Source organism: Stegostoma tigrinum, chromosome 5 (genome assembly GCF_030684315.1).
Source record: "Stegostoma tigrinum isolate sSteTig4 chromosome 5, sSteTig4.hap1, whole genome shotgun sequence".
Classification (NCBI taxonomy): domain Eukaryota; kingdom Metazoa; phylum Chordata; class Chondrichthyes; order Orectolobiformes; family Stegostomatidae; genus Stegostoma; species Stegostoma tigrinum.
The window spans coordinates 21,741,055-21,754,300 of record NC_081358.1 but is presented as its reverse complement, the minus strand read 5'-3'; the positions used below and the strand labels follow the sequence as shown (position 1 = coordinate 21,754,300).

General features: G+C 37.6%; 1 protein-coding gene across 1 annotated transcript in view; it reads right to left on the bottom strand.

Moving 5' to 3' along the window:
- Nucleotides 1-1,869: 1,869 nt before the first annotated feature.
- znf704 (zinc finger protein 704) overlaps nt 1,870-13,246 on the bottom strand; it is a 168,070-nt gene continuing 156,693 nt past the window's right edge. The window contains exons 8-9 of the mRNA XM_048528453.2: nt 8,732-8,829; nt 1,870-7,594 (exon numbers count right to left, since the gene is read on the bottom strand). Of these exons, the coding sequence (XP_048384410.1) occupies nt 7,483-7,594; nt 8,732-8,829 (210 nt within the window). The 3' untranslated portion in view covers nt 1,870-7,482. The remainder of the gene's footprint in view (nt 7,595-8,731; nt 8,830-13,246) is intronic.

Below are 13,246 nucleotides of genomic sequence, written 5' to 3'. Positions count from 1 at the left end.
AACCAACTATGAAATTTAGGATTAGTTAACACCAATAAAAAAATCTTAGTGGGTGAAGTAAGGGCTGCTTCAGAAGGAAAGATGGGGCAAAGTGAAGTTAATGAAATTGACAGCAGCCTTGTTGGGCCATTGTCCCATTTCCGTTTCCGATATCTTCTGCAGTTTAATGTGAAGGTGCTTTAAAAAATTATAATTGCTGTTAAATCAATTCACTGCAAAATTGTAATTGTAGTGCACTTATGTCTCTTAAAATAACAGACAATGATACCACGCCTGTTCTCCTGAGATAAGTCTTACTATTCCAAACATAAGAACATTGGTTATGGCTTGAAAAAGTTCTGCCCAACATTCTCTGCCATTTAACAAACCTGTGAAAACAGCAATCCTGAGGTTTTTTTTCCATTTATTTTCTAACAAGTAATGTTAGTCTACATTTTCGCAAAGACAGTGTCCTTTGGTACAAAACAAAAGCCAAGAACTTGAAAAACACTTGTACAAAAGTTTATAACATTTTACGTAGTTCACTTTTTGTTTAAAAACTGTTGCCTGTGCTGCCTGTGGTAACTGCCATTTGTGTTCCTCAGCACCAGGGAATCACCTGGTGATCCTGGTAAATAGCTATTTGTTCAGAGAACATGCATCAAGTCACTTCTCAGCCAAGACAATTAGAGATCCTGACTAACAGATGCAAGGTAAGTCTTCAGTGGGAAAAGTTGGGAAATCTCTACATCACATACATATTGAATTAATTTGCTGCTTTTCAAGATGAAACATCAACTCATAGTGCAGAGGCAAGGACAGTACTTAATTTGTAATAAAAAGTCGGTTTAATTGATATACTTTTGAATAACTTTAAAATTTTGATAAATGCAAACTCTAATCCCAGGTGTATGTGAATACATAGAAAATTTTCAGTGAACTTTAGCATTCAGTTTGAAATTTTAAAAGTATATCTAAGTTGGACATGGTAATTTTTTTAAGTGTTCCTTACTTTGATGTTGGAAGTGTAACACTGTCTAAAATGTTACTGATGTGAAATTCTTTCTACTTTTCTTAAAGGAAAGAAATGATGAACAAAAGATTATTTTTTAAGATGTTGTGATATGAGAGTGTAGAAAGAGGTCAGTGACATGAGAATAAGCTCTATACTGGGTAACATTGCAATGTTATATTAGTCGTTGGCATAATTCGTGGTATCACAATGGAAGAGATCTGGTGATGCATAATGGTGGGAATAACAGCAACTGGATAGGGAGAGGTAACATAGGGCTGGTGAAGTGTTAGAATTGATTAGTAAGGCTATATTATGGATTATTAGGGCAATTAGGCCGGGTAATGAGAACGTGTTCTGAGGAAGGGCCACTGGGCCCGAAATATTAATTCTTATTTCTTTCCACAGATGCTGCCAGACCTGTGGAGCTTTTCCAGAAATTTCTATTTGATGTAATGTAGGAATGAGAAGTTGACCGCACTGAATGTTTATACTATTTAGGGAAAGCAGGAGATATTCAGGCATGTGGGAAAGACAGAAAAGTGAGTACTGTCGTAAGGACATTGTTGTGATGGCATTAGGTTTAAAATGTTTGGATTCATTTTTACTTTGGCCAGAAAGGAGAACAACTCCTTATAATAAATATGCAAATTATTTTTGTCATATAAAACATAAAGTCCATTTTATGACAGAAATAATAGGAACTACAGATGCTGGAGAATCCGAGATAACAAGGTGTGGAGCTGGATGAACCCAGCAGGCCAAGCAGCATCTTAGAAGCAGGGAAACTGACATTTCAGGCCTAGACCCTGCAGTCTAGGCCCGAAACGTCAGCTTTTCTGCTCCTAAGATGCTGTTTGGCCTGCTGTGTTCATCCAGCTCCACACCTTGCTACCTCCATTTTATGACAGTAGTCTTGGACTATTACCAATTTGATTTTAGGGCATTGAAAATTTTGATTACTAATGGGAAGTCACTCGTAACATCTGAAAATTGGTTAAGAATAACACAATTGTTCGGATATTACCGAAAATTTCCGACGATATAAGACTTTTTGATGTCTATCAATTCACTTTTAGAAGAAGTGCTATAGACACGTAATATTTTAGCATTTCCTAAATTCCAATTGCACAATTTTTAACAGATTGTAATTTAGTGAAACAAGCCTAAATTAGTTTGAAACCATCAAAACAGAGGCATAGTTACCTGCTTCCCCTTCAAACTATTTAATATTATTTTCACTTAATATTATAGCTTATAGCAAGATATATATTAGAAAGGAACAGTTTAAGTTTTCAGAGAAAGAAGCAAATGGTTAAATCTTTCAGCTGTTAACGTGTAATTCTACGTACGTGATAAGACCTGAGCTCCTATGGAAAACTAACATTTCCATTTCCTCCATTGCTCTGTATTCTCTGTAAAACTACAGGAATTTTCACAACTTTAGCAGAACAGTACTGTGCATCATAAAATATCCTTTCGAACATAATGGAATTTTTAAAAATTACATAAATCTATTAACAGAAAGCTAGTTCCGATTGGGTAGTCTAAATATATACCTATAACTCAAATCAAATTTACTGCTAAGCAATCAACTGCATTCCCCAGAGAGCTTAAACTATCTTGCAGTAGGGGAATTAGAAACTTATGAGTCAATATTTATTCTATAAAAAAACACCAAAAACTAAAGGCTCTACTCAAATGGCAGATTAACTGTGGAATCTGCTTCCACATGAAGATGGAGCAACTGAGGTGAATAGCACAGAAATACTTAGCAGGAAGCCAAATATGTAGATGAGGGATAAAGGAATAGAAGGATTTATCCTTCTATTTTATGTTTAATATATACAATATTTAACATAATACAACATGGTAAGTTGGGAGGATGCTCATGTTCAGTTTAAACATTGGCATGGACCTGTTCTGTCAAATGGTCTGTTTCAATGCCATAGATTCTACACACTATTGTGTAAAAATGTTTCTTTTTGGCTAGTAAATAATTATTGACACATCTTCTAGACAAGAAAAATAAAGAATGGCTTTGGCTGATTTTAACATCCTGGAGAATGTAGCACCTTTTACTTCAGCACAAATAGCACAATGTGACTAGGCATGATAAAATTCAGCAGCACCACTGGCTCAACACAGAATGACAGCATTCCTGTAATACAGGAAAACAAATGCCTCTTGAGACAACCATAAAAGAAAGCACGAGGCATGTTCACAATACATTCACAATATGCATTTTAACTACACAGACACACACACACATTATTTATATATGTATATATATATATATAATATATAAAATAAAGAAAATGTAGGGATGTGCAAACATCCTGACAATTACTTTTTCCAAAAAAACTCTAGAATGTTTAATGAACTTCAGTACTATCTACTTTCTTACGTCCTTAAGTGCATCTTTCAGAAATATTGTCACATTTGGTTTAGCAGTGCAAACAACGCTGCCAGAACTGACTACAACATGCATTTTTAGGAAGTAATGGTTCCAACATGTAATTACAAACAATGCCACAGTGCATAATCAACAATCTAAGGGCCTTAGCCCCCAAATTCTGTGAAATCCATGTTTTGTAATATATAACTTTTATACTTTAGTTTACAAAATATAATTCTTGAACAAGCTGTACTTTTTTATTTATCCAAAACCTTTTCTTTTAAAAACGGGCACTAATGTTGATGGGAAATCATAGTGGTTAAAGAACGAGGAGTCGTACTAATAGTGTGTGGTCCAAAGCAACTTCACATTTAATTTGTCCTCTGCTGAGTAATGCTGCTGGGTATTGGATGCTGTATGTATACCAAACCACTTTTCAAAAAAATACATGGCCAACACCATTGTACCTCGTAAATGAAAAATGGTCTTATGAAAATAAGAATCCATGTTCTAAATGTTTTTATGTCAAGTATCAAGTTTGAAATAACTATTTTTGTCAGGACTAACATTTTTGCAGGACTATACAAATTAAGTTTACAAATTTCATGCTTCAGGAAAAAAAAATATCCTGCTTAAGGAATCAAATACATGGAAAAAGAAATCCTATCCATATCAAGACATCTCTCAATGACGAGAATAAATCACACACTAAGTAACAAAGCTGAGAATTTTCTTGGGAATGTTTCTTACGTGGGGTTTCTATCACAGACTCTGGGCCAAACGCTGGAAAATGGGATTGGAATAGTTAGGTGGTTTTTGTTTTTGACTGGCACAAACGCAATGAGCTGAAGGGCATTTTTCTGTGCTGCAGATCTCTGTGAGTTAGGACAATGGAGGCAGTAGCTCCAGGGAATTACACTATCTAACTACACTATGTGTTCCTCCAAGATAGGTCAGCAATTCATCAATATAGGAAAGTATATCTATCGATTGGAGTTTCCAAAATTTCAGAACTTATTCAATTTTGTAAAATCTCTACTGTGTCCACAATAGCCAGGATATATAACCATTACAACCAATGCCTATAACCAGAAAAATCAGAAATTCCTATGGTCCTTTCAGTACTGATAAGCAAAACTGTAAAGCTGAGGACATACAGAACCTACGTTTGAAGACATTGTGTAAAGAGTAAGGAATGCAGTTTACTTAAAACTGGAATGAGGTTTGCAGAAGTACTTTTACACTGTTAATCAGAGATATTTAGGGATGGAAAACTTGGTCAGGGATGGTTAGCACAGTTGTGAAACACCAAAATGGAGAGGAGAGAATGTGGAAGACTCTCAGTGAGGGAAAAATTAATAAGAGAAATACGTATCAGGATAGAGAAAATATTTATGAAAGTACTGAAAAGTTTGAAAACAGGCAAGTGTGAACATTAATAAATTAATCAGAGCCAGTATCAAAAGAATAACTCCAGACTTGTTAGTACAAGGAGCAATTACTAAAGTTTCAATGTCATATATGAAATGAAATGTGAATAACACAGGTTTAACAAGGTCTCTAGATTAAATCAATAGTTCAGATATTTCATGAGAATGAAATCTAACATGCTTAGAAGGTGTGCAGAAATGTTGGAAAGGACTATCACACATAGAAAGAAAGATAGGTCTGTTTTTTGGTTACTCCTATCACATTCTAAGGACTTCCTTTGCAGTTTATTTTCAATAATGTATGAAGTATGATCACAATAGTTCTTTAAGCTAAAAAGAGATTAGCTGCAAACATTGACTTTTGGACAGTCAGTCCATCTGAGTAGTAATTGGTGGCAAAAAGGGGTGAAATTTGTTTTGGAATTATTGTGGGTGACCACGACATGCGTACAATGCAGTGTTGTTTATGTACATTTCTGCCTCTGCATTCCTTACTTCAAGCACATTAAGCTGAGAGGAATGTGTAGTGGTCTACCACTATATTCTATTCTTGCCAGTTTTCAAATATGGCCAAAATGAAATAAATGTACCAATTTAATACATGACAGACACATAGCTGCTTCAGCCAGGAATAAAGAGCAATGGACTGGTGACAAGACCAATTAAATGAGAGTCCCGAGAGTGAGCCTCAGTGATAGGTATAAGGTAAATAATCTTGTTGGATCCCAACATTCTTTTTAACATTTTCTTATGCAGCCACTTTATTTTTCTTTTTGGAAAAGAATCCCTGGCCTCCATTGTCCCTTATGCAGGATCTCAGTGAGATGATCACCATTGTTGATATTCTTTCTATCTCTTCTGGATGTACACAGATTAGAAACTTTAAATGCAATCCAGTTAATAAGAGGTTAATACTGTCTTCCATACCATTTTAAGTTCACATTCAAATTTGAATTTGCTACAATAAATGCAGAGATGGTTTCAATGCTTAGTCAGTAATGTATCCCAAACAGGCTTTCTCTGTATGCTTTTACTTTAAAGCATACATTTTAATCTTTTAGGAGACGTACACACTACCGGCATCTCCACACCCTGTTATTTTAAAGCTAATTGCCCAATGTCCAAGTGTTTCAAAATTGTCAGAATAGCTGCTTCTGTGGTATGATTTGCTTTCACATAATCTAGTATGATCAGCTTTGGAAATTTTGCTCATGGCATTCCCTCAGTTTACAAAGAAACCAGTTGAACTGCCTAGAATGTACTGTATTGATAGCTTTATTTAGCTGGAGATAACAAAATGTGGGTTGTACAAAATTCAGTTCAGTCAGAGTCTGCTTTTAGCTGTGCTTTAAGCTAATTATCACATTATTTGGCTTGACAAAAGCTGTGAACACCTCTACACAATTAGTTTACTAATAGTGATGGCATCATTTCTCTGACCAACTTTGTATCTCAAGGAATTGCTAACATTTGCAGATAATTTTCACGAGCACTGTCCTAATAGTAATCTAATGGTTTACCCATGCATTGTAGAATCTACCTATTTTTATTCCACTGATTTCAGACGTGCTCTACAGTTAGTAGCCAATCCACTCTGACCATTTACTGCCTGGCTGGTAACAGTGAACAATAACCATTTTACTGACCTTACATTTAAGTGTAATGTCTGTTAGTTGAGCAACACAGAATTACTAGCATCAGAACACTGAGGTTGTCTTTCTGATTAACGGTCCTTTTCATTATTGGAGTAAATTAATAAGATTGTACAGAACTGCAGTCAAAAGAGCATTAAACAAAAAACACTGCTGATCTTAACATACCCCAGAATTAATATTGAGCAAAACTGGCATCAGTTCAATTGCACTGTCTTTGTTCATAGATCCAGCTTAATGCACATCCCTAAAGCGCTCACTAGCACAAGGCAACATAGCTGTTTGTTACTCTTGTTTTTCTGAGAAACATAGATTCCCGCTGAGCCTGGCTTGTGCTTCGTTGTGTCTTCTTCATGTTGCAAAACAATCAATTTTGCTTTCTTGGAAGTTCATCATCGGTTCGGACAGAAATAATTTCGCTCTCTTTTCATGTGACCCTCATTTTCCACCTCCCTCAACATTCATGAAAATAAGATATTACTGTAACATTGTCAACAGAACACAATATTCCCCTTAGTGCTGTAGTTTAGAAGTGAGTGATAGTAAAAAGCTTAAAAATAGCTTATTCTGCTCAGAAGAACATTGAAATCACACCAAACAGATAAACCACAAGTGTTTCATTACAGAGTTCCTTGTGTTGACACGTTGGTCACAAGTATCAGGTTTCCTGAGAAACCTCCAAGAATAAGGCTTAAAATTGGAACACAATATACTTCAATTCCCTGTCAGCTAATGTTTCAAACCGAACATAGAAACATTTGCTTTGGAATTTCTTAAACAGTCTGTTCCAGCTGCTCTTAGAAAGAGATTTCTTTGTAATACACTATTTATCACTGACATTGGAACCATCTGTTTGCTGCTTGGTTCCACACAGGATTATTTTAAGTGCATCTTGTTCAATACAAGTGTTGTTGCTACACTTACAAATTTATTTAGAAAAAGTTAAGTGCTTCAAAATATTATGTAATAGCTGCCCAAAGAATCTTCTTAAAGGCCCTTCATGATTTTTCTCTAATCAATAAACCTTTGGCAAGCTTTCTTCCAGCGGCAGGCAGTACACCACATATCTCGGTTTTCCATACCGTACACTTTCCGACACTTCTTTCCTTCCCCACGAGTTTTCCTAGGAGTGACATAAACAAATTAAAATTGGACATTTTGATGGTCGAATGAATGTAAGTCCTCTTTACGCACTTTTCAAAAGACAAATGGGTGAATGAACAACCACAAATGTAGTTATTGACTGGTTAATCAAGTTGAGTTCTGAGATCGCACATTTCAAAAATTGATGTCATGCCATCTAATTTGCAGAGCATTTAATAGCTCACTTAGTTGCTAGATGGCTGGTTTGCAATGGACAGCACCACCAACAATGTAGGTTCAAACCACACTGGCTGAGGTTAGCATTAAGGACTCTCTTTCTCAACCCCTGCTCTTGCCTGAGGTGTGGTGGCACTCAGGTTAAACCAATACCAGCTGTCTCTCTACAATGGAAGAGCAACCCTATGGTCTGGCAATATGGTGATTTTTGCTTATTAACAGAAAACAAATCTGTTGTTCGTTTATCATTAAAAGAAGAAATTCATCTAATTTACAGTCTTACAGCACAGAAACAAATAGATTAAAACTCTTCAGTCCAATTTGTCCATGCCAACCAAGTTTCCCAAACTAAACTAGTTCCAATTGCCTGCATTTGGCCCATATCTCTCTATACCTTTCCTATTCATGTCCCCATCCAAATGTCTTTTAAATGTTGTAATTGTACCTGCATCTCCCAGTTCCTGTGGCAGTGAAAAAGTTGTCCCTCAGGACCCTTTTAAATCTTTCTCCTGTCGCCTTAAAATTATGTGTCCAATTTAATAATATCTTTCCTGTATTAAGTTGGCAAAATTGGAATTTATTTGTTTATTTCCATAACATCAATCATTGCACTTCAAAAATGTGTCATGAGGTAAAGTATTCTTAGGTATTCGATACAATGGTCCACCAAATAAATATAAAATTATGACAATATAAACTGTCCAAAAAGATAGTCTAACTGAACACATTGGCAATTCTATTAAGAAATGTATTTCTACTAAAAAAAAGTTCACATACTCGAAAACAGGTCACAATTTTAATTGTTAGCCTTACTTTTTTCATAAGCTAATTTTACTATGCTTTAAACCTCAGCCATAGTTGAAGTTTGGATTTTTAAAGGCCTGGATTTGAAGCGGGATCGAGTTAAGTGTTTGTTGTTAGTGAGAAATAAGTACTGTACCTTGCTCCAACCACAGGTCTGGGTGGAGAGGAGAGTGAAGGAAGGGTCTGCTGGCGCTGGTCTCCAATTTCCACAGGGTGGTTGTGGGTTGGCGAAACCTGTCACATACGCAAACACAACATTTACATTAGCGCCAGATCTGCCCAATCAGCTATTCTACTTTTTGTTAGAGAGAAGGCCTGTCAAATAAAATTAACATCATGTGCTTTACAAATATTTCATACTAAAAGTGATTAAGGACCACCAATTACATATGCTTCCTGCTCCATGTAAATCACATGTCTTCACTTTCAACAAAACAGCGAACCAAACAAGAACTGAGGAAACCTAATTGACTAGAACATTGTAAGAACTAAATCAAGCTCAACAATTCTGTTGACGATCTAACCAGAATTCTGTGCTCCAGTTCCATGGGTTGGAATTTTGACATGTGCCATGGTTGGGAGACGGAGGCCACCTGGGGCCAAAAGTAGCACCATCGCCGGTGTGCCCCTTTCCCACGCTTCATCCCGTGTCTGAGCCATTTGTGGCAGAGATGGAGTTTAGGGCTGATGAGGCTCCTTCCTGTCTGCTGAGAGTATCTGACAAGGCTCATTAAGAGCCTAACTGAGGTCAGCGAGAGAAGGTCAACTAGAAACATCCAGCTTCCTTGTCCTCGTGGATGGCAGGCCAGTTTAGGTGCCTGGAGGCGGACAACTGGCAGAAGATCAGGAAACCAGTAAGCCCAGAAGCTCTCCCTGTGCCTAGAGGGATCCCTCCATTAACAGGATGGTGCCCTGACTGCTGAACCTGTATTTTAATTACATAATTTTTAAAACCTGGAGACAGGATATGGTATGTAGCTCCTTTCAAGCTAGAAAGTTTATAAGTGGCTTTCTCAATTTCAAGCAGCTTTCTGCATTTCACTTAATTGAACAGTGAAGCTGCCTCGGCTATTAACTGGCTGCATGGGTAAAAGCATAGAAGTGACTGGAATTGAATTGAATTGAATGAGGTTTATTGTCACTTGTACCCATATGAGTACAGTGAAAAGTTTAAATGTTGCCACCTACAGTACCATCTTAGGTACAAAGGTACCTAGCTACAGCTTCCTTGGTAGCAAATTCTCATGGGGGAAAAAAAATGGAAAATAAAGAAATAAGAAGTCCAGCACTACAGACCTTCAAAAGTATAAAATCATAGTAATGGATTAGAAAAAAAATCAAGAGATAAAAAGTTCAGAATAACGATCTTTCCATGATAAAGGGGAAAAAAATGTTTAAAAAGAAAGAATTTGAGACCAAGTCCACTTAGTCTATTACATGGTTCTGGGCTTGAGGATCCCAACCCTCATTGTAACTTTTGAAGAAGGTTCACTTAATCTCGGAAATAGAGCTCGTGTGGCACAATGGTAGTGTCCACACCCCTGAGCCAGGAGGCCTGAGTTCAAGTCCTACCAGCTCCAGACGGGTGCCTTAATGCCTCTAAAAGAAGGATTAGGTACATATCTAGCCTCAGGAACCAATGCAGGTTTTTAGATTGCTCTAACAGGGGAAAGCCCAGGCCTGTCAGTCAGCAGATATTACAACAGCAGAAGGAATCTGATTCTACTTTATGCTTTCTTGAAATCACATTTTAAAATGTTTTTAATTTTTCAGTACTCAGGATAAGAAATGGGCCACTGTACAAAATAATGTTGATTAAACTGGAGAAGTATGAAGTTTTGTTTTAATGGAGTTCTGTTTTTCATACCACAGTGTAGTCAAACAATTTGTGACTGATTTCAAAGCCAAACATTCATTTTGATTTTCCAAGCATTTATAAGCAATATGTAAGTTATTGCAAATGTTAATGTCAACATAGTTACTTCACAAAGTTCTTGCCCCTCACTATAGTTTAGACGGTCAGCTACAGGCCACTGCTTTGCAATCTCCTACGTAAAAGACAAATGGATTCCTATTTTACTGTTAGTCCCAGCTGCACTACACCACGGACCTGAAGACGTGATGAGATTTATGGTTCATTTTATGATGTTAGCCTCTGTGAACTCCCATACCTCAGGCATAACGGACAGGAAAATGAGGCAGAGGCTATTACATCAGGTTTCCAATTGCTTTGGGATAATGATGTGTTAATGAGTTAGAAGGGACAATCCCAGTTCCCCATCTAATTCTGACAGTTATAGATACTTAATGCCTAGTTGCAGAATGTGGCCAATAACTGGTACAGCATTAGCACTGGAAATCTGATCAGACTGAAGGCCCTGAGAGTTAGCAGATTGTAATAATAGTGAATGATGTGCTAAGCCATGAGGTTACAGGTTATGGCTGACAACAATTCTGTAGTTGGTGACCCACAGCAATTCATGCAGGCCTCTTGATCTGTTCTGAGTTTATCCCATTTAGCACAGTGATGATGTCACACAACGTGGTGGAAGGTATCTATTGTGTGATCTTACTTTCACAAGGGCTTTCTGATGTCCATGTCTACCAACGCTATCAAGGTCTGTAACATTGGCAACAGGTATATTTGGTGAGTACAAGGGCAGGTAAGCTTTTCTCTCTTGCTTGTCCTCTCACCACCAGTCTAGTGGGTGTGTCTTTCAGGACTTGGCCAGATCATTTAGTCATTATATTAGAGAACCACTCAGAGCCAACCACAATACTTTGTGCCCTTTCTGCTAGGTGGATAGTCCATGCTAAATTGCTCGTAGTGTTCAGGGGTGTGTGGGTTATGGGGGGGGTGGGTCTGGGTAGGATGCTTCAAGGGGCGGTGTGGACTTGTTGGGCCAAAGGCCCTGTTTCCACACTGTAGAGAATCTAATCTAATCTAATCTATCCTCAGTACTGCTTCAAGTGCTGTTCAGCATGGATGAATACTTATGAGCTGAAGTAGGGTGAATGTTGGTAATCAGCAGGATCTTTCTTTGCCCATTTTAGATCTTATGACAGAAGGCTTCGTGGATTTTGGAGTCACGTTTCAGTGATTAGAAGCAAAGCAAAAGTAAAAGCTGAGATAACAAGGTGTAGAGCTGGATGAACACAGCAGGCCAAGCAGCATCAGAGGAGCAGGAAGGCTGATGTTTCGGGCCTAGACTCTTCTTCAGAAAATGATGCTCTGATGCTGTGTTCATCCAGCTCTATACCTTGTTATCTCAGAGTCTCCAGCATCTGCAGTTCCTACTATCTCCAAAAGCAAAAGCTGCTGTGCAAAAAAAACCCCATGACTCTAGATCGATCATAAACTCTCCAGCAACTTGCTCACCTGATTGCAGTGGTGTTCACCCTAGCGGTGAAGTACATTCCCAAAGAAACCACACCAACTTGAGCTGAACACATGCTCCTCAGTTCAATGACAGGTGAGTATTTCGGAATTGTGTTCAACCTTTCATCTGACATAGTTTTAATTAAAACTCTGTCCACCCAGCCCTTCTACCTCAGCCCTCCATACTGGCAGTGTAACCAGCCTATCGGATTTCTGAGCCTCACTACTCCTGGGATCACTACAATAGTTAATGATTTAATAAATGCACACAAAGTCCCCGATTTACCTGTCTGATCGAATCAAGCTATCAGAAAACATGGACCAAGTTCCTATACGTAACTACTTATGTCAAATGAGTAAACTCTAATCACAAGAAAATAGCTATGAAGGCTCTACTGCTGAAAACACTAATCCTGTTCTAAACTCCCTGCACACACATAAATACAGAGAGACACAGACCACTGTTAAAAAACATTGGTTTTTTGGGTGGATGCAAGAACACCTGGGAACCACAGTTCAATAGCACGGGGTAGCACAATTTGTTGGGACAAGCCTTTTGATTGTCAGGACTTTCTGTTATTTGAGATCAGTGATAATGGGAACTGCAGACGCTGGAGAATCCAAGATAACAAAGTGTGGAACTGGATGAACACAACAGGCCAAGCAGCATTTTAGGAGCACAATCCCCCCTTTTCTGATGAAGGGTCTAGGCCCGAAACGTCAGCCTTTCTGTTATTCAATGCCTTTTCTCCAGGTTCTATTCACTTCTTTGCAGGAGACATAGTTATTGGTATACTAACTGCACAGTTCCTTAGTACTAACTAAAGACCATAACAAAAAGCAGTTAGAGCGAGGAAAGATATAGCTATCTTCAGACTTCAGGTATTTTAATTGCAGAGAGTGGCATCTGCCTTCTAGAAGTCTGATGGCTTCTGTTTATACTGTTCACACCCACAAGATGTTTATTTTTAAGAAACAAATCAGAGAGTTAACATCAGGCTGATGACCTTTCATATCTACAATTGATCACAAAAAACAATCAGCCATTTGTTGCCAGTCACATCTCATTCTGAACACAATAAAACTCTAGTCCTGTGCTGATTATTTACTCACTGATTGAAAAATGTAAAACATGACACTACAATGAGTTTCAGTAACTTTGTTTTTTAAAAGTACAGAAATTCCTTCCCCATTTCTTGGTTTGAAAACAGTCTTATTTCTATTTTCATCCACAGTCAAAAATACAGAAAGAAAGTGGTCTTTACAGCACAC